This window comes from Hylobates moloch, unplaced genomic scaffold (assembly GCF_009828535.3).
Source record: "Hylobates moloch isolate HMO894 unplaced genomic scaffold, HMol_V3 SCAFFOLD_5, whole genome shotgun sequence".
NCBI lineage: Eukaryota > Metazoa > Chordata > Mammalia > Primates > Hylobatidae > Hylobates > Hylobates moloch.
In genome coordinates this window covers 114024632-114046366 of record NW_026652280.1, presented here as the reverse complement: position 1 = coordinate 114046366, position 21735 = coordinate 114024632, and the positions used below count along the sequence as shown (strand labels likewise).

The 21735-nt window shown below is 38.0% G+C and overlaps 1 protein-coding gene across 4 annotated transcripts in view; it reads left to right on the top strand.

The window, feature by feature from the left end:
- MAGI3 (membrane associated guanylate kinase, WW and PDZ domain containing 3) overlaps positions 1–21735 on the top strand; it is a 272676-nt gene that overhangs the window by 245429 nt on the left and 5512 nt on the right. For 3 of the 4 annotated variants that reach the window (XM_032154954.2, XM_032154953.2, XM_032154951.2), the window contains exons 16-19: positions 750–935; positions 13027–13129; positions 13905–14031; positions 14614–14757. In XM_032154954.2, coding sequence (XP_032010845.1) covers positions 750–935; positions 13027–13129; positions 13905–14031; positions 14614–14757 — 560 coding nt within the window. Of the gene's footprint in view, positions 1–749; positions 936–13026; positions 13130–13904; positions 14032–14613; positions 14758–20065; positions 21426–21735 lie in introns of those variants that run through there. The other variant, XM_058439446.1, reaches the window with a different exon arrangement.

The following is a 21735-nucleotide window of genomic DNA, read 5'->3' as shown; positions in this document are numbered from 1 at the left end:
GAGATTCAGTAGAGCTACACAGAGCATCTTTGCAATTGTATTAGACTCAGCTTTGTGTATTTGGTTTAGAATTTGATCCATGAGTCAAGTAGTCTTAACAGTTAACATTTAATGTTCCAATTCCAAACTCAGCTTTTCAAATTTTAAAAAGAGCCAAAGGCATAAATAAGAGGAATTAATTTACATGTGGAATTAAGTATGATTCATTTTAATTGTCAGTCATTTCACCTGAATTTCTGACCAATAACTATCAAGTGCTAAACCTGAGTTTGACCTGCATTTATTTACAGGGTTCCTTATGGGAGCAAGTGCCCCTTTAACAGAAGCAAAGATAGTCTTATTGTAGCAGTTTTTAAAATAGCTAAAAACTTGTTGCAGCTTAAATGGCCAACAATAAACAATGAGACATCTGATCAGTCAGGTGGTATCAGTGAGATTAGTAGCTCTTAAACAGAACAATTAGGATGAGAATGTAAAAATTAGAAAAAGGTTTCTGGTAGGTAGAAAATAGCAAAGAGGTTTATATGCTATGATTACAACTGTGTAAAGAGTGTTTATGCATGTGGGCAAAAGTGAGAAGTATGAAAATAGTTCCGTTTGGATGGGATGATGACGTGTGGTACTTTTCTGTTATGTTTTTAAATAATTTTCTTTGATGTTATGTTGAATTTTTAAATGACATTGATTATAAATCTAACACTAGCAGAAATCTTAAATAATTGAAAAACCTGGGTTTTTTTTTCCCATAGTTATTCCTCATAAAATTGGCCGAGTCATAGAAGGAAGTCCGGCTGACCGCTGTGGAAAACTGAAAGTTGGAGATCATATCTCTGCAGTGAATGGGCAGTCCATTGTTGAACTGTCTCATGATAACATTGTTCAGCTGATCAAAGATGCTGGTGTAACCGTCACACTAACAGTCATTGCTGAAGAAGGTAAGGAGCCAGTAGACCCTCCTGCCCCAAGCTGATCTGAGAGGCACAAAGCCTGTGGGAGGCAGTGGCCTCCTCCAGCACTACCAGAATCACTGCAGGGATAGAACTGTGTATGCATGCTAGAGTCTCATTCTTCCCCTTTTCGATTTAATGAACTTAAAAGACAACTTATTATAAAATTGTCAGCAGCTCAAGAAAAATAATCCAGCTAGTGAGTGTGGACCATTTATTTATGTGCTAGAGAAGCAAACACCCAGAAGTGAAAGAGACGGGTAGTACTTTTCAGATCTTATTTTCTTAAAATAATGTCTTAAGTCTTGGCTTCAGTGAGAGAAAATCCTTTAAACAGTTCAAAGAAAGTCACTGGTGATATCAAGTCTTTTATGTCAGGCCCATGCCACAGTGTGCCTTTCCTTGGGGGCAGGGCTTTGTTCTGGGCAGTTGCTTCGTAAACAGGGTAAAGGAGTGTGTGGGAATGGCTAGTAAGTGGGGCATAAAACACATACTGGCAGCCCTGGAGTCTTACAAACATCTTTAATGTCTTGCCTTGCTGTAAAGCTGCCTTTTGATCATTAAGAATTTCTAATTAGGAACCATCTTTAGCCAGTCCATATTCTTTGTGAATTACAACATAACCACTATGTAATGCTCTCATTTTTCCTGATTTTGCAAAACTAACAAGGAGAAGCCAAAAACAGAATTATGAAGGGTCAGTCTTTGATGTTAAAATTCCTCATACTGTAATGTGTATTCATGTTCCATTTTCTCCCATGACTCTCTAATCTAGTTGGTTTCCAAGTCTTTTATACTTCCTGGTTCTACCTTTTGTTTCTGTTCCTACCACACCACTCTCATCCATTTATTTCTAAGGTATTACATAAATCTGTTCAAGATGCTGTAGGGGTTATTTCTGCATGGACATGAATTGACTTCACTGCTCCCTTAGGCCCTGTCGAATTCTGGGCAGGATTCCAAGATGCTGTGACATCCCTGCCTTTGTTCTTTCCCTTCTGCATTCCATTCCTATACTCTTCTCAGACTCTGCTGATTCTTTTCTAAAATAATCCCTTGTAGAACCTCCACTGCTTCCCCACTCTCTGCCCAGAAAGTGTTCTGTGATTTTGCTCTCAGCCTGCCTTTTAAATGTACTTCTCAGTATTCTCTCCACACCGTCTCTAAGCTGGGCCTCACTGGCCTCTATGTACATGGCCTTTACCCCAACCCCAACACCCATAGCACCTCCTATCTCTGCACTTCACTGGACATCATTCTTACATAACTATATCCCTATTTAAATGGTCTGCTCTTTGTAAACAAAAAAACATATTGTTTGACAATGATACTAGATGCTCAGCATTTTTTTTTTTTGAGACAGGGTCTCACTCTGTTGCCCAGGCTGGAGTGCAGTGGCACAGTCATGGCTCGCTGCAGTCTCAACCTCCTGGGCTCAAGTGATCCTCTGACCTCAGCGTCCTGAGTAGCTAGGACTACATAATTTTTAATTTTTTTTTTTTCGAGATGGGGTCTCACTGTGTTGCCTGTCTCGAACTCCTAGGCTCAAGCGATCTTCCTGCCTCAGCCTCCCACAGTGCTAGTATTACAGGCGTGAGCCACCGTGCCTGGCCAGCAAATATTTTTTGAATGAAGGAATGAGTAAACGAATGAGTGAACAAAGTAAAAGTTAGGAGATGTTAGTTCTGAGGCCTTCTGTCGCATTACCTAAGCAGAGGCGATTTAAACCCAATAAAAGAAGTAAGGCTTTTGACAAAGGCCACAGATACCCATTAGCTAGTTACATGACAAAAAAAGCTACATAATATTTCTAATCTTCACTTTTTTAACTGTAGAACTGGAGTAGTAATATCTATTTCAGGATCATCATCAGGGGTTAAAGGTGAAAATATACATAAACTGCATAAGTACCCTAGGGTGCTCATCTAATATCATTATTTTACCTACATGACTGGCTCCCTCATTCAGGTCTCTGTTTAATCTCACTTCCCAAGGAAATAATAATAGTATTTAGTAAGTGTGTACTATGTGACAGGCACTGTCCTAAATGCTTTACATATATTAACTAATACAATAATCCTAGGCAGGCACTATGGTTTTCCAATTCTTATAGATGAGGAAACTGAGTCACAGAGCAGTTAGATGAATTGCCTGTGGTTAAAAAATGTTCTAAATGCTTACTCTCAATATCTATGTATCTCGTCTGTGAACCACACTTTGGGTAGCCTTGGGATAGATTGTTAGGAAAAAAAACTACTTCTTTCTCCAGAAACTTTTCCCCCAAAATTAGTTTAATGTTGATGGTATTTTCTCTAAGAGATTATCCAAGATTGTTCATAATTTTTCTTAGAATAAAAGTTCCCTTTCACATTCTGGCCCAAACACTTGTGGACAGACACTTAAGATTTCCTATATAATGTCAGTTCGTGTTCAGAGAAAAGAGAAGGGTGGGAGGGAAGCTCCCTAGAAGATGTATACTTGAAGTATATTTCATATGCAGCCACAGCCTCTTAAAATACAGTCACATTTTATATGTTAAATCACATTTCAGTGATCACACACTATTTTATTATGCTCTAGGTTTTTTTAAACTGTGAAAACATTCAGAATCTCTTATTTTTCTTAGGAAAAAACAGAAAATCTTCCTTCTGTCCATAAAGATCTCATTCATGGAGTTTGTAAGCCTTCCAGGTTCTTATAAAATTCAGTATAAAATCTATCAACTGCACTAACGAGTCAAATGAATATTTATAACTCTAAAGCTATTTTCAGAAACCACACATTCAGATCAATACCTCAGGGCAGCAGAGCTTCCCATCTGATACTTCTCCCCTTCTCTCCATCAGCCATTCCCCATTGACAGGTAAAAGACAGTTACCTAGAAAATGAACAACTCTTGGTCCCTCCATCCTTTTTTCCCCCTTTGCTAGATGCCGTTTAATATTTGTGCCTATGTTGCCAAGGATATGGTAAGGCAAGTGTCGTGTTTCATAAAAGACTTCCAAACTGTAGCCAGGACTTGAAACTGTTCTCTATCATATGGCATTCCCCACAACACTACCGCCTCTTCCTCCGCCATGGTATCTTCTTTTTAAATATGGAACATAAATTTACTATATCTGGTAGTTCCTGCTTACTGTAAAAAAAACTTAAATTATATAATTTTTCAAAATTAATTTCAAATTTTTTGTCAGGCCTTGTTAATTTTAAGAGTGAACATGACTTACCAAAGGCTACCAAGTACTCCTGTTGGAATTGATTCTGGTAGTGTTGCAATACTTTTGTTTTGTTTTCAATTGATTTATCTGTTTATTCCCATTTGTCTCCATTTTCCACTCTCATTTCTCTCACTGCTCCCATTGGCAAACATTCTAGTATGTTTTATGTACTGCATTTTATTTGTACGTCTTTTAAAATACATTTTTTGTTGTGTGTTGGCATTTATTTTTGAGTTATGTAAATGTTATAGATTTTACACTGGGTTTTTCTCAGAACCATGTTGTTGTTGTTTTCTTTTAATGCCATTTTACTGTTCTAGGATCCAATCCAGTATTCCTCGTGACATTTAGCTGTTGTGTCTTTTTTTTTCTTTTTAATTGGGATAGAATTCATATACTATAAAATTAATTATTCTAAAATATACAATTCGGCCTGGCACCGTGGCTCACACCTGTAATCCCAGCACTTTGGGAGGCCAAGGCAGGCGGATCACCTGAGGTCGGAAGTTCGAGACCAACCTGACCAACATGGAGAAACCCCACCTCTACTAAAAATACAAAATTAGCTGGGTGTGATGGCGCGTGCCTGTAATCCCAGCTACTCAGGAGGCTGAGGCAGGAGAATCACTTGAATCCAGGAGGCAGAGGTTGCAGTGAACTGAGATTGCACCATTGCACTCCAGCCTGGGCAACAAGAGCGAAACTCCATCTCAAAAAAAGAAATATATATATATATATGCAATTCAGTGGTTTTTAGTATATTCACAGGGTTTTGCAATCATTACCACTAGTTCCACATTTTATTGCTCCAAAAAGAAACTTCATACCCATTAGAAATCACTTCCCATTCTCTTGAAACCCCCATCCCTAGGCAACCACTTATCCACTTTCTGTCTCTGTGGATTTGCTGGGTATTTCATATAAATAGAATCATACAATATGTGGCCTTTTGTGTCTGGCTTCTTTCATTTGGCAAAATGTTTTCAAGGTACATCCTAGTTGTAGCATGCATCAGTACTGCGTTCCTTTTTATGACTAATGAATAATATTTCATTATGCATACATATATTTTGCTTACCTATTAAGCATTTGATGACACTTGAGTTGTTTCTACTACTGTGAATAATGCCACTACAAACGCTGTTTTATAGGTTTTTGTGTCGTTGTATCATTTCATTTTTCCTGGTCGTATACCTAGGATTGGAATTGTTGGGTTACATGGTAACTATGTTTAGCTTTTTGAAGAACTTCAAAACTGTTTTCCACAGCAGCTGCACCCTTTTATATTCCCACCAGCAATGTATGAGGCTTCCATTTCCCCATATCTTTGCCAACACTTATTTTCTGTTTCAGGGGTTTGTTTTCTAGCCATTCTAGTGGGTATGAAATGGTATTTCATTGTGGTTTTGATTGGCATTTTGCTGATGAGTAATGATGTTGAACATCTTTTCATGTGCTTATTGACTATTTGTAAATCTTCTTTACATAGAGAAACGTCTATTTAAATCCTTTGCCATTTATAACTCAGTTATTTGTCTTTTTTATTGTTGAATTGTTTTCCGAATACTAGACCTTTATCAGATACATGGTTTGCAGGTATTTTTCTCCCATTCTCCATTTGTCTTTTTACTTTCTCGATACTATCCTTTGATGCACAAAGTTTCAGTGCTGAAGAAATCTAATTCCTCGATTTGCAGGGGCGGTGCTTGTGCTTTGGTATCATAGCATCATATGTTTTTAAGATTTATCTGCATTGCTGGGTGAACATAATTGATTGCTTTTAACTGCTTGACCGTTTTCCATGAGTATTTACCACAAATAACCTGTCCACTTCCCTATAGACAGTCACATTGCCTACAACACTGCAGTATTACAAACAATTCTATAGTACACATCTTCACATATCTATGTTACAAAACAGTGTGAGAAGCCAGGCGTTGTTGGCACATGCTTGTAGTCCCAGCTACACAGGAGGATCACTTGAGCCCAGAAGTTTAGGCCAGCCTAGATAACATAGCAAGACCTTATCTCTTAAAAAATAAAAAAACAGTGTGAGAATTTCTGGAAGTGGAATTACTTGATCAGAGGGTATACAGGTGCTTGATTTAATATTGTCAGATTGTTGCATCCATCTACTCCCACCAGCAAAACATTGAGGATTCTTATACTTTACTTCCCCACCAGTACTTGGTATTATCAGCTTTTGAATTTGCTAGCCTAAAGGATGAAGGTGTTGTCTCATTATTTAATTTGAATTTCTCTGATTGCCCATGAATTTCAGCATCTCTTCATATGCTTGAGTTTTTTTCTTGTGGGATTTCTGTGTTGTTGAAATTTAGTGGATGCTCATGAATTGTATGGACTTCAGTAGTACAATTTTGTTTTAGAGACTGTAAATATCTTTTTCTGCCATCTGTATGTTCTTTGACCATGGTTCCATTTATTATACAGAAATTCTTAATTTAGATGTAATCAAATTTGTCACTTTTTACCTACAGCTTAAACTCTTGAGGTTTTATTTAAGATAAGTCATTTTTTTCCCCACATCAGAGGTTTTTCTTTTATATGATGTAATACCAGATTTGTAATTTTGATTTTTGTACTTAGGTCTTTAATCCATCTGGAGCCTACCTTTGTATGTAGTTTTAGGAGGGATGTAGTTTTATTTTTTATTCTTAAGATGAGCCAGATTTCCCAACACCAGCTATTAGCCAGCACTTCTTTGCCTTATTTATTTGTGATGCCATCTCTCCTATATATCAACTTCCCCTTTAAACGTGAGTCTCCAAGTTCTGTATTCTGTCCTATTAGTTTATTTGTTCTTGGACTGATGATATATGTGTGTGTGTGTTTTTTATTTTTTTAATCTATAAGTTTGTGATACATCCTAATATATCTGCTTATTAGGGCAAACCTATCTGTCTCCCTGTTTCTTGAAATTGACTATATATTCATGGAACTTTTCTATATAAAATTTTAGAGCAAATTATTAAGCTCCTCCAAAAAAATCAAAGTGCAGTTTTTTGGGGATATATTGTGTATACGTGTATATAAATATATATGTGTGTGTGTATATATATTTTGGGGGGGAGAATATCTTTACATATTAAGTCATCTCACCAAAGATCATGGACTGTATTTCCAATTATTCAGATCATCTTTTATGTCCTTTAATAGAGTTTTAGAGTTCTAGAATGTTCTCTCATAGGGTTCTTATTTACTCTTGGTAAGGCGATTCTCAATAGATTATAATGTTTATTGCTGTAGTTTACCTGTGGATTTTGTTTTTATCTTTTGAAAATACACTTTCTTTTAAGTGTATTATTATAGGCATACCTTGGAGATACTGCAGGTTCAGTTATAGGCCACTGCCATTAGGTAGTGAATAAAGTGAATCACATGAACTTTTTGGTTTTCTAGTGCATATAGAAGTTATATTTACACTATACTGTAGTCTTTTAAGTATGCAATAGCAGTATGTCTTAAAAAACAATATACATACCTTAATTAAAATATACTTTATTGCTAAGAAATGCTAATGATCATCTGGGCCTTTAGTAAGTCTTAATCTTTATGCGGATGGAGGGTCTTGCCTTGATGTTGATGGTTGCTGACTGATTTGGGTGGTAGTTGCTGAAGGTTGAGGTGGCTGTAGCAATTTGTTAAAATAAGACAATAATAAAATCTGCCACATTGACTCTTTCTTTCACTAAAGATCTCTCTGTAGCATGTGATGCTGTTTGATAGCATTTTACCCACAGTAAAACTTCTTTCAAAATTGGACTTCGTCCTCTCAAACTTTGCCAGTACTTTATCAACTAAGGTTATGTACTATTCTAAATCCTTTATGGTCATTTCAACAGTGTTCACAGCATCTTCACCAGGAGTAGATTCCGTCTCAGGAAACCACTTCTTTGCTCATCCGTAGGAAGCAAATCCTCACCTGTTCAAGTTTTGTCATGAGATTACAGCAATTCAGTCCCAACTTCAGGTTCTACTTCTAATTCTGTTCCTTGCTGTTTCTACCACATCTGCAGTTACTTCCTCCACTGAAGTCTTGAACCTCTGAAAGTCATCCATGGGAACTAGAATCAAATTATTCCAAATTCCTGTTAATGTTGATATTTTTGACCTCTTCCCCATGAATCACGAATGTTCTTAATGTCATCTAGAATCCTTTCCAGGTTTTCAGTTTGCTTTGCCCAGACCCGTAGAAAAATCACTATCTGTGGCAGCTATAGACTTACCAAATATATTTCTTAAAATACTAAGACTTGAAAGTCAAAATTACTCCTTGATCCATGGGCTACAGAATGGATATTGTATTGGAACTCATGAAAACAACATTTATCTCCTTGTATTTCTCCATCAGAGCTCTTGAGTGACTAGGTGCATTGTCAGTAAGTAGTAATATTTTGAAAGGAATCTTTTTTTCTGAGCAGTAGGTCTCAACAGTGGGATTAAATTATTCAGTAAATCATGCTGTAAACAGATGTGCTGTCATCCAGGCTTTATTGTTCCATTTTTAGAGCATAGGCAGAGTAGATTTAGCATAATTCTTAAGGGCCCTAAGATTTTTGGAGTGTAAATGAGCACATGAATTCACCAGCTGCATTAGCCCCTAACAAGAGAGTCAGCTGCCTTTGAAGCTTTGAAGCCAGGCATTGACTTCTCCTTTCTAGCTATGAAAGTCCTAGATGGCATCTTCTTCTAATAAGAGGCTATTTTGTCTACCTTGAAAATCTGTTGTTTAGTGTAGCCACTTTCACCAATGATATTAGTTGAATCTTCTGGAAAAGTTGCTGCAGCTTCTGTATCAGCACTTGCTGCTTCACCTTGCAGTTTTATGTTACAGAGATGACTTCTTTCCTCAAATCTCATGAACCAGCTTCTTCTAGCTTCACACTTTTCTTCTGCAGCTTCCTCAGCTCTCAGAATGGAAGAAAGTTAGGGCCTTGCTCTGGATTAGGCTTTGGCTTATGGAAACACTGTGGCTAGTTTGATCTTCTATCCAGACCACTAAAATTTTCTCCATATCCAGCAATAAGGCTGTTTCATTTTCTTATCATTCATTTGTTCACTGGAGTAATATTTACAATTTTTTCAAGAACTTTTCTTTTGCATTCACAACTTGGCTAACTGGTACAAGAGGCCTAGCTTTCAGCCTGTCTCAGGTCTCAAATGCCTTCCTCACTAAGCTTAATCAAGTCTAGCTTTTGATGTAAAGTGAGAGATATGCAACTCTTTCTTTCACTTGAATACATAGAGGTCATTGTAGGGTTATTAATTGGCATGATTTCAATATTGTGTGTCTCAGGGAATAGAGGGGCCTGAGGAGAGGGAGAAAGATGGGGAAAGGCTAGTTGATGGAGCAGTCAGCACACACATATTTATCGATTATGTTTGCCATTTTATATGGGTGTGATTAGTGGCACCCAAAAACAGTTACAGACAAGTAACTTGAAATTGACATACCCAGTAAGCAAAGGTGGAAAACCTGGGAATTTCCAGATGGTACAAGAATATACATATCAAAGATCACTGACCACAGATCACCATAACAGATATAATAATAATGAAAAAGTTAGAAATATTGGAAAAATTACCAAAATATGACACAGAGACATGAAAGTGAGCACATGCTGTTGGAAAAATGGCACTAATAGACTTGCCCAATGCAGGGTTGCCATAAACCTTCAATTTATAAAAAATGCAATAAAGTGAAGTGTACTAAAATAAGGCATACCTATACTTACAGACAGAAAGCCCAGCAAAAATGTAATTCTCATTGAAGGAGAGCTATACTTAACCCATTGCTTTACTATTTTAAGAATTTTCAAATAAAATTCAGAGAGAAGATAGGCCTATTTGACATTATGGAATAAATATTTGACTTTGTGAAGTAAAATAGCTTATAACAGAAAAAAAATGGAGACGCCGTGTAGCATGTAGCACGGGTTGAAGGACTAAAAATGAAAAGAATCCCAGTGATAGGAATTTTTACTTAAATTTGATGAAGACAACAAAAAACATGTAACTTTAAAAGTAAGCACCAATTTGTGGTACATTTTGCCTAGAACTGAAATGTCTCATCTAGAATAGAAGGTAGAGGAAAACTTGAAATTGATCAGATTACTTCTATTGTCCTGCTCTGATGTTATACACTCATTACAATAGCCAAGCTAGTAATGCCAATGAATTATCTCTCTTGACCACATGCAAAGGTACAAGTATCTCCCAGTCATCTCGTTGGCAAATGGAATTTTCCCCATCATTTTCTGTCCCCTTAATAGTAACCATGAATTTACAGCGACCGAAGAGAATCCAACTCTATACTGGGCAGTAAAGTTTAGAGACAGGTAACTTGAAATTGACATACCCAGGAAGCAAATGTGGAAGAACTTCTGGAAATTTCTAGTGAGTACAGGAATATCGAGATAACTGAGGTGTGATTCTTGCAATCAAGGAGTTCAGAGACTAGTAGGAGAGACAGGTGTTCTGCCAGCTCTGACATAATGTGGGAAATGCTGTGAGAACATTGTGATCACAGTGTGCTTAAGGAGCCAGGTAGGATTTCACAGAGGAGGTGACATTTTGAACATAAGGTGAAATGGAAAGGCAGGAGTGCCCAGGTAACAAGTATCTTATAAGCAAGAAAACGTCACCATAGGTTGTTTTTGTTTGTTTGTTTGAGATAGAGTCTTGTTCTGTCGCCCAGGCTGGAGTGCAGTGGCATGATCTTGGCTCATTGCAACCTCCACCTCCTGGGTTCAAACGATTCTCCTGCCTCAGTCTCCCAAGTAGCTGGGACTACAGGCATATGCCACCACACCCAGTTAATTTTTGTATTTTTAGTAGAGACGGGGTTTCACCATGTTGGCCAGGCTGGTCTCGAACTCCTGACCTCAGGTGATCCGCCTGCCTCGGCTTCCCAAAGTGCTGGGATTACAGGCATGAGCCACTGTGCCCAGCCCACCATAGGTTTTTTACACAAGGCAGTGGCATGTTTCAACTTATGTGTTAAAACTGGAGTCTAAGATGGCAAAGAGAGCAGTTAGGAGGTCAGTATAAGCAACTTGTTAAAGTTACTCAGGAAAAATAAAATTCATTAGCAATATAAAAGAGCAACAGATTTCCAGGTCTCCAAAAAAAAATAATAAATAAAAGTTCATAGCCCACTCTACTCCCACCCTCCCTTCCTGGAATACTTGAACTTAAAGAGGAAACACAACCCTCTGGGTAAGTTCTGGCCCAGAGGTTGGTTCTGCATCTCCAGGTCTAGTACACATTGTTAAATCCATGTTCACACCCAAGCCAGCAGCCAGAGGACGTAGAAACCCTCAGGGGCCACCTGGCTTGGCCATATACCATTTCTTCCTCCTGCCACTTTCTACTCTCTGGCCTGTGTTTTTAGAATACTCTCTAGCTTCTAGATACAAGAAATTTTTCAATAAAAATAAGCGATTTATCTGTGTTTTTAGTCTCACAGAACTTTGGAAAGTAACAACTTAACCGAAGCAATAAAATAGTGATGCATGTATTATAGTAAAGCCTGAAGTTTCAGCTTTCTCAATGGAGACTGCTTCTTAATATTCATATCTCTCATCTTTAACATGAGATTTTCACTATTGTATTCTAAGATTCAGGTTATATCAGCTTCCACATGTTTTTCTAACTTAAAATATCCTCTACATTTAACATTTTCATAAAGCAAGGTAAAGATTTCAGCATGTATGTTTAAGGAGAAATGCAACCCCAAGTGAGAGATATCATTTTGATGAAGATGATGGTGATGATGAAAATGATGATAGTTATAATAGAAACCGTTATATTGTGATGATTATATGCCAGGCACTATTCTAAGCATGTATATTTATAAGCTCCTTTGATACTATAACCTAATGAGATAACTGTATTTCCCCTTTTATAGACAAGACAATTCAAAGCACAGAGAACATAACAGATTTGCTCAAGAACACACAGCTAGTAAATGGTGCAGTCAGGCTTAAACTCTGTCCATCTTGCTCAGAGTTCATGGTCTTAATCATTAAGCTGTGCTCCCTCTCTCTGATACTTTAAATATCCTATGCTTTTATATTTAAACATAATAAAATGTTTCAAAAGTTTCAACTTCAAAAATATGAGTCTGCCAGCGTTAGGTATCTTGTTTAATTGTCCCCTCCTTGCCATCTAGTTCTAGGTGTAGGCAGTCACTATGCTTAGCTATGGAAGCTACCTTCAAGGAACAGCAGGGAGTCCAGAGCTGTTGGGAATGATACAGAAACAAATGTAATGTTTTTCACCTATATTTGTGTTCTGAGAAAATAGAAGCAGTAGGATATTTATAAACATTTGTTAGCACTCAGGATTCTATAAGTTTGTCTTTGGTTCTGTGTCAGGCAAAATAACTGCTCCTATATTGAAGATGCAGGTTCAAAGGTGTGAGTGTGGTTTGCAGACTGGCCTCCGTGTTCCAGCATTCCTGAGACCCGGCTTTGTTATCTAGTATGGGTTACCAATTATTAGGTGTGTGCTCTGGAAACCCACAGAATAGTTCTGTCTTCTAGATAAATATTATGTTCATTTCTGAATTTTATGTTATATGGATGACTAAAACACAGGTGAAAATGGGGACATAATATGATTACTGTTCTCCTGAGACATAAACATTAATCAAAAGCCACAGGGAAAAAGATGTTAATGTGCCAGTTCCAGACAGCTGACAATAGTGCTGTTCATGCTAAAGCCACTAAAGTCAGTACAGCAATAGCCATCTGTTATTGTCTCACCTTCACAGATCCACTTGGCCTTCACATTTTTATGTACAAATTCTTATTTCTATTGTTTTCTCATTTGAACAGAGCATCATGGTCCACCATCAGGAACAAACTCAGCCAGGCAAAGCCCAGCCCTGCAGCACAGGCCCATGGGACAGTCACAGGCCAACCACATACCTGGGGACAGGTGGGGCTATTCTCAGGTTTTGATTTTGTTTTTTTCTTATTCTCTCCTATTGCTCTGCTATTCATAACCCCACTCCCCATCATCCACCCCCATACAGTAATGCAGATGCCAGCTGTTGAGGTCAAAATGACAACTCTTGCCTGTTCCTCAAATACCATCCCCATCACTTCCACCCATTCAGTACCTTTGTCCCTCTTCCAGCCTCCATCCCAGGCACAGCCAATCTTGCCTGACATGCGAGGATTAGAAAGAAATGACAGTAGCATCTGACTCTGCTACTCTTGGTCCTCGTAGTTTTCATAGGGAAGCCGCAGACCCATACGGATTGCTGTCTTATCAGACCACCTGAGCAGAGCAGGTTTTGTGTGTATTTCTGTCTTCTTTCATTGAAAATATTAGCCATGAAACAAAAACTAGATTTCCAGAAATCTAGCATCTTCACGGGCATTGGTGCTGCAGGAGAGCCATTTTTCACTGTGACAGGGTCAGCTTAACTGCCCTCTGGTATAGTTATTTGATTGCAGTTTTCTTTGACATAAACTGCTCTGAGATGTCCTTAAAAAATTGTGGATGTTGACAGACTTCAAGGTATGTTGGAATTAATGACCAGGTTTCTCCTAGCACCCCTCTGATTTTAGATATAGTCTGTCTTCATAGTGGTTTGTCAGAGGGAAAATGGCAAGGTTGAGCTTTTAAAAGAAAAGAAATTAATCTGCCTTTAGACTGTTTTTCATTTTCTCAGTTCAGAGAGTGACTTGATTTCTCTCTCTTGTAGAAGTGCCCTAGAAGGTGAAATTGGAAAAGATGTCTCCACTTCTTACAGACATTCTTGGTCAGACCACAAGCACCTTGCACAGCCTGACACCGCAGTAATTTCAGTTGTAGGCAGTCGGCACAATCAGGTAAACAAACATTTCCCCAGATGGGGAGTGATATTTTGAGTTACCATACCACTGGCATTGGTGAATTTTTATTGCAAATCAGTTCAGATAAATTTGTTTCCAAAACTAATAATTCTCGAAGACCTGCCATGTGTTTGGCATTCTGCTGGCATCCATAGGAGAATGTCAGGAGTGAAAGAAAAGTTTCTCCTACAGCAGGAGAACTTTGAACCCTTGGTTAAGTGCTTAGAAGTAAATAGTATTTTAGATAATCAAATTGGGGTTTTTTTTGTTTGTTACTTGTTTGTTTTTCAGGAAAATTAGTCAAACGCTACTTAAAGGAAGCACTTTCCAAAATTCTGTTCTCTGATTGTTCCATTGCACATTGACCAACTAGAAAAAACATGTAACCTTCAGATTAATTTAGGCTGCATTTATAAACATTAAGTAGCCTTTTAACCAAAACCTACATTCCTTCTTTACAATATAGAAATGCACATTGAGAGTATAAATCATTTCTCCCAGCTATAGAAGTAATCTTTCTTCAAAATGTAAATAAACAGTCCATGAGAACTTGCTTTTCTTATACTTCTTTCTCTCTAGAGCCTTGGTTGTTACCCAGTAGAGCTGGAGAGAGGCCCCCGGGGCTTTGGATTCAGCCTCCGAGGCGGGAAGGAGTACAACATGGGGCTGTTCATCCTTCGTCTTGCTGAAGATGGTCCTGCCATCAAAGATGGCAGAATTCATGTGAGTTGGTTTCTGTCTGTAACCTTAGGTTCAGGCCCTAGACTAGAAACTTCAAAAGATATTAATAATTGATTTAAAGGGAATGCAGGAACCTCCTAAATCTAAAAAGCAGGATTTGTCATCACTGGTAGCTAAAAAAGGCAAATGCTTGTCATTTTGCTTTTCTAACGCCCTGATGATTTCATTTCTTCTCTTCAGTGTGCTAAACCATATTGCAGTTATGCTACTTTTGCCTTCTTGACCTTGGTCAATAAGAAAATTCATTTCTTATTCACACAGTCAACATCTGAGGGTAAACAAATTAATAAATACACTTTTCATCTTAATAAGAGTCTTGAGAAAGTGAGGATCAAATAGAATCTCTAACTTTTTCCAGGAGGCAATAGGCCCAGGATTTTTTTTTCCCCACTCTTAGCTACTTGGAGAGGTAACTAGAGGCTGGAAAGCGTGGCTCTCAACATTTCTTATTGTTTGAAGGACTAGAATTCCTATCAGTAGTATTCCATCATAGATGTTCTCAACTCTGAAACACTGTGACTTCGTATAGGGCACTGCAGACCAAATTGTTTATAGATCTGCATAAGATAGTTTTTCCTTCTTCTCTGGATGTTAAAGAGGAATCATATACAGAAGACATTTGCTGCTGGGCGCAGTGGCTCACACCTGTAATCCCAGCACTTTGGGAGGCCGAGGCAGGCGGATCGCCTGAGGTTGGGAGTTCGAGACCAGCCTGACCAACATGGAGAAACCCTGTCTCTACTAAAAATATAAAAATTAGCCGGGCATGGTGGTGCATGCCTGTAATCCCAGCTACTTGGGAGGCTGAGGCAGGAGAATCGCTTGTACCCGGGAGGCAGAGGTCGCAGTGAGCTGAGATCACACCATTGTACTCTAGTCCGGGCAACAAGAGCGAAACTCCATCTAAAAAAAAAAAAAAAAAAGACATTTTCTGTCTTCAATTTAAAAAAAAAAATACTTAACTCACTGGTATTCAGTTAGGTGATACATTAAAAAATTTTAATTTCTAGACACCCTTCCCCCTACTACTCAAAAGAATTTTGGATTTCCTTTCCCTGCCACCAGTAGGCATCAGGGAAAAGGAACTTTTTTTTTTTTTTAATTTTAAACTAAGTAATTCAATTAGAAAGGCAAATGACCCTGGTAATTATTAGATCATGTATTCTAGTAATTATTAGAAAAGGTACTTCTGGGTGATTGCAGTTTTGAATTTTTCATTTCACTCCCATTAGTCATTTCATAAACACATATTGAGTGTTTGCATTACCCAAAGCTTTATGCATGCTACTGAATGAGTTGGGAGAGTGACTCAAAACAAATAAGATATTATCCTGCCTCAAAATGACCAGACACATGCACAAGTTCAAAGGGGTGAATAGAGAAGATTTCACAGAATAGGTGGCATTGACAAGTGCATGGGATTTCAATAGGGAGAAATTAAGGAGAGAAAACATTCCAGGCTGAATAAATGAGCAATGGGGTAAAACTAACGAAGTATAAGTCACGTACAGGGAACTTCAAATGGTTGAGTTTACTTAGATTTTATTTAGAAAATACATAGACGAATAGAGGAAATGAGAATATAAAAGCAGATGGGTCACAAGCATAAAGGTCCTAGACAGTGGGAAGCCATGGGAGGCTTTTTAGCCAGGAATTTCCCCTCAGAGCAATCTGCTGATAAAAATCTGTTAGTGGTGTGCATGCTGGATGAAGGGAATCTAGGTAGCTGTAATTTATGCATACAGTGGTAGTGGTGGGAGTATAACTTGAATGGTAACGCTTTGGATGGAAGATAAGAGATGCATATAAGTTCAACTATCAGTGAAGAAAGGACCAGACTAGATGACCAACAAGTATCCTTTAAATGAGGGATGAAGGAAAAGGAAGAGTAAAGGATGACTCAGAAGCCTTGTCCCATCTGTACTATGAAAACCATCAGGGAGGCCAAGGGGAGGAAGGATATGGCAAAGACTGATGGTATAGTAAGTTGGAGTCATGTTGAGGTGAAGGGAACAGCTAGTAGAGCAGGTGTAAATGTTTAGCAGGCAATTACTACTAGTGGTAGAAGCCCAGATTGCGACATTACTGAGAAGTGATGATTGAAACCTTTGTGGTAGATAAGATCACTAAGGAAGAGTATTTAGAGAGTACTCAGCCAAGGGCAGAGCTCTGAGCAAGGCATGTAATTAGTGGACTAGATAAAATAAAGAAAATGCGAAGGTGCAGCATGCAGAGCCACAGAGCCAAAGCTGCAGAGTGTTTATGACAAAGAGGGACCGATGGCCAAATGCTTAGTACAGCTCGTCAAGAACTGCTGAATATACTTTCTCATAGAGACAATTTCATTCGGTGACAAGAACATGGGTTTGGAAATCAGACAGGACATTCTCCTGAGTTTCCTCATCTGCAAAATGCAGAACCATATGTAAAATACATGGTCCAAGTAAACTTCTTAAAGTCCTAATAAGGGCATCTTGAGACACTGTTTACGGAGGATGGCATATTTATTCCTGGTTTTCTTGGTCCTTTCCCCTCCCCTCCCCTCCCCTCCTATCTTCTCTTCTCTTTCTCTCGTTTCTCTCTCTCTCTCTCTGTCACACACACACACACACACACACAACCTATTCAGTTACTTTACATCTGTTTCAACTCTTTTATTGTATATAGTGTCACAAAAATCCAATTAAATGATAAATTAGGATATAATTGTTTTAAATGTTGGTTCCAAATATAACCCTCAGATCCACTAATCTCAGTAAACAAAAGGCAAACAGACCTTAAAGCAGACAAAGTCTAGTTCTAAACATGTCATTCTTAGCCAGGAGTGGTGGCACATGCTTGTAATCCCAGCTACTTGGGAGGCTGAGGTGGGAGGGTCACTTGAGCCCAGGAGTTCAAGACCAATCTGGGCAATACAGCAAACATCCTCAGTTAAAAAACGACATGACATGCTTTATGAATGAGCAGAAACTTTAGAATCTAATGATGAAATCAGCTTTTATTTCAAGAATAAACTCTGAAAACAAAAGCAAATGAGCAATTAACTGTTAGACCCCAGTGTGCTCTAACCTGTAAGAAAATGTCAGCTTTTCAGAGAAGTCACTTTTTGGGCTATTAAATTATCAAAATCTTGACTTGATAAAGCTCATGAGGGCTTTGCATATAACTAGTGCTCAATAAAATGTTATTGATGACAACTTTCTCTGGTGGCCACTGTCCAAATGATAAGAGTTTATCTCCAGCTGACACTCGCACCACGGAGCCACCTGAGTCCCCCCTCTGCCTCCCCCGCTTGCCTCCCCTCTTCTCCCTTTATTAGGTTGGCAGCTGCACTTTGTGTCCTATACCTATTATTCCATATATTATTCCATATCTCCAGCACCTGATACAGTGCCTTGAATATTCATATCAGGTGCTCCATAGATATTTGTTGAAAGAGTAAAATGTATGGATAATAATTCTAGATACTGAGAGAATTGTGTGTGTGTGTGTGTGTGTGTTTTTTTTAAGATCAGTTCCCAGCACTTATTACTGGGTGAACATGACTGGGGATATATGAAGTAATTAGCAACAATCTTAGTGTCATTAAGAAAACAAGAAATGTTAATTTGTAACATAGATGGAAGGGTATTGAGAATCATTGAGAGGTTCTTCCTTTCAGTCTGGTTAAGATTTAGAGAGAAGGGAGAAAAAAGTGTTCTGGGATAAGGAACTGAGAAATAGCTGAATGGAAAAGGTTCATATTAGGGAATAGTGTCAAACTTAAATATTTAATGTAGAACAGAATCAGATTTAGAAAATATTAAGTGTTTGCTGTCTTTGAGGCAACATGTATTTTCCTACACAACATGTGTTTTTACTTATATTAGTTTTAGTCTCTCAGAAACTCTTGAGATAGGTGACATTTTCCCCACTTACAGATTTAAAACTGAGGCTCAAGGAGACTTAGTCACTTGCAGACATCACTCAGCCTGTGCAGGCCACAGTGTGACCCAGGTGTGACCGTAGTCCGTCGTCCTGGAAGCTTGGTCCATGTGCTTTCTGCTATGTCGGGTCTTGGCTTGAGTCCAGTTTGGATTGGATTTCATTGATAGGCAGACAGTTTCTTAACAGGTTGTGAGATAATATAAGCCATGTGGTAGAAATATTTTGTCATTTTAATACATTTGTAGTGGATGTTGTTTTTAAAACGACAAGACTGCCTAAAAAAATAGTGATTTGTTTAAAAAAGGGAACATTCTTTTTCTCTATTCTTCCTACTTCTTTTCTTTTGGTTCTCCTTTTTCTTTTCTCTTTTCTTTCCTCTCTCTTCTCTGTCCCCATAATTATTTTTCAATAATACAAAACTGAACTTGAATCTTTGTTCTATTTATCAAAAGACGTTTTCTCCAAATTATTTTTTATCACATTTTTAAAGTGACTTAAAATGTTAAAAGGATGTTTACTGGGTGAATTTACTCCTCTGAATTTCCCTCTCAGAAGAGTCTTTTTCATCTGTAGTTTTGTGTATGTAGGTCTCTGCAGAATTTCTCCCGCTCTGAGGGCCTGTCTACCATAAATCTTAAAGCAATGGCTCCCCCTCCTTCCCCCCATTCAGTTTTAAAGTTAAACAGAAATGACACCTGGTGGCAAGTCTGTTCAATTACAATTTTTTTTTTTTTTTTTTTTTTTTTTGCAGTTTATTGCAGTAGAAGAATAAAAAGTGTTCTGGGTTGGAGAGCTTAAGCTAAAGAATGTGATTGATTGAAATAAATTATAACCTCAGACATGTTTTACAAGATATGTCCAAAGCAGTGCCCAAATACTACTTACTTTTCTTTATCAGCAAGATTATATATCTAGTGCTAATTTATTACCTACATTGCCTCATGAAAATGATTCTTCTTCCATCATTTATCAAGGGAAATCTAAGTGTTGGCTTTTGTTTCACTTATATATTCTGGATAGTAAGGGGTTTCTAAATTGTTCTCCATCCTGTTGTCTTACTTTGGTTTTATTAAGGTGTTTTCATCTTACATATTAAATCCATCAATCTTGTTTCTGGTATCCTCCATTTGTTCAAGAGTAAGCCTCCCTTGTTTAAAATAAGTATGCAATAAGACCTTTAGTCTATTTCATAGTTGAATTTTTTTGCATTGTATAGAATGGAGTGCAGTCTACAGTTAAATCTTCATGATACACTTTAAAATAGCTTGAAAACTAATATTTGCACTTGGTATATAATCATGTTTTATCTTAAGTCCTCCCAGAATCCCGCGAAGTAGGTACTAATATTATCCTCATTTAACAGATGAAAAAAATGAGACCACAACACTAGAAAGGTGGAGCACAAGATGTGAACCACAGCCTCCTGACCGCCTGTGCCGTGCTGGATCTGTAGAAAGAGTTGGCCCACTGACCTTTGTTAAATATTGAGTCCTTCTGTTTTGTTACTTCTGGATTGGCTTATTATTATTTCTATTCTTTAGTCACCTTGCAGCTAGCTTCAACTCAAAGGAACTTCTGGATTGTTTTAGTAAGCGCTTACAAACATTTGAGTATTTGCATTTTGGAATTTCAGTAATATGCCATTGTTTAATTTTTCTGTTTTGAAGCCAGTATCCTTCATTTTACATGTCACCTTGAAATAGATTTTTTTCAACTTTTTTTTTTTATAAGTTCAGTGGGGCACATGTACAGGTTTGTTACACAGGTATATTGCATGATTCTGAGGCTTAGAATATGAATGAGTTTCCATCTCCCAGGTAGTGGGCATAGTACCCAATAGGCAGTTGTTTAGCCCTTGACCCTCTCCTTCCCTCCCCCATCTTGGATTCCCATGTCTGTTGTTCTCATCTTTGTGTCCATGTGTACTCAGTGTTTAGCTCCTAATTACACTCGAGAACCTGAGGTATTTGGTTTTCTGTTTCTGCGTTAGTTTGCTTAGGATAATGGCCTCCAGCTCCATCCATGTTGCTGTAAGGGGACATGATTTCACTCTTTTCATGGCTGCATAGTATTCTGTGGTGTGTATGCACCACATTTTCTTTATCCAGTGCAGCATTCATCAACATGTGTTTGCTTGAAATAGATTTAAAATCAGTACCATCATTATGTTTAATTAGGTCTGTTCCAAAGTTATACTTGACTTTTACATATTTTCCCTTTGTCTTTTAAAATAACACAGACATTTCTAGTAAATCACAATGATACTAAGGTATATCTTATTCTGATCCCTAGTTTTATGTTTATTTTCCTGAGAAATGATTTTTTTTTTTTTTTTGAGACGGAGTTTCGCTCGTTGCCCAGACTGGAGTGCAGTGGCGCAATCTCGGCTCACTGCAACCTCTGCCTCCCAGGTTCAAGTGATTCTCTTGCCTCAGCCTCTGGAGTAGCTGGGATTACAGGCATGCGCCACCACACCTGGCCAATTTTGTATTTTTAGTAGAGACAGGGTTTCTCCATGTTGGTCAGACTGGTCTCGAACTCCCGACCTCAGGTGATCCACCAGCCTCAGCCTCCCAGAGTGCTGGGATTACAGGCGTGAGCCACCGCCCCGGCCCTGAGAAATGATTTTACATTAACATCACTAAGTAAGTTTATGCCAGTTACTGGTTTTAAATAAGTGTTCATATTAATCTATTCTCCAAGCTTAAGTTTTTAAGAATTTTAATCTATAAAGATGTCATTTATTCAAATACCTCATGTATGTACAGGACATAGCAGCAGCTCAAAGGAATGAGCAGTTCTCCCTGGGGGCCAGGAAAGACTTCAAAGATAAGGAGCCCTTTGCCCAGGTTTTAGGAGATACATTTAAAATTCACCTCAAGTTTGAAAGTACGTACCTTCTTCACATTCAGACATAGCTCTGTAGTATCATTTGGATTGTTGTTTGTAAAATGTCTAACGTGTACCCAGTGCTCTCGTGCGAGAGTTGATAAGAGGACAGATGGCAGAAACAGGAAGAGACAATGTCCAGGT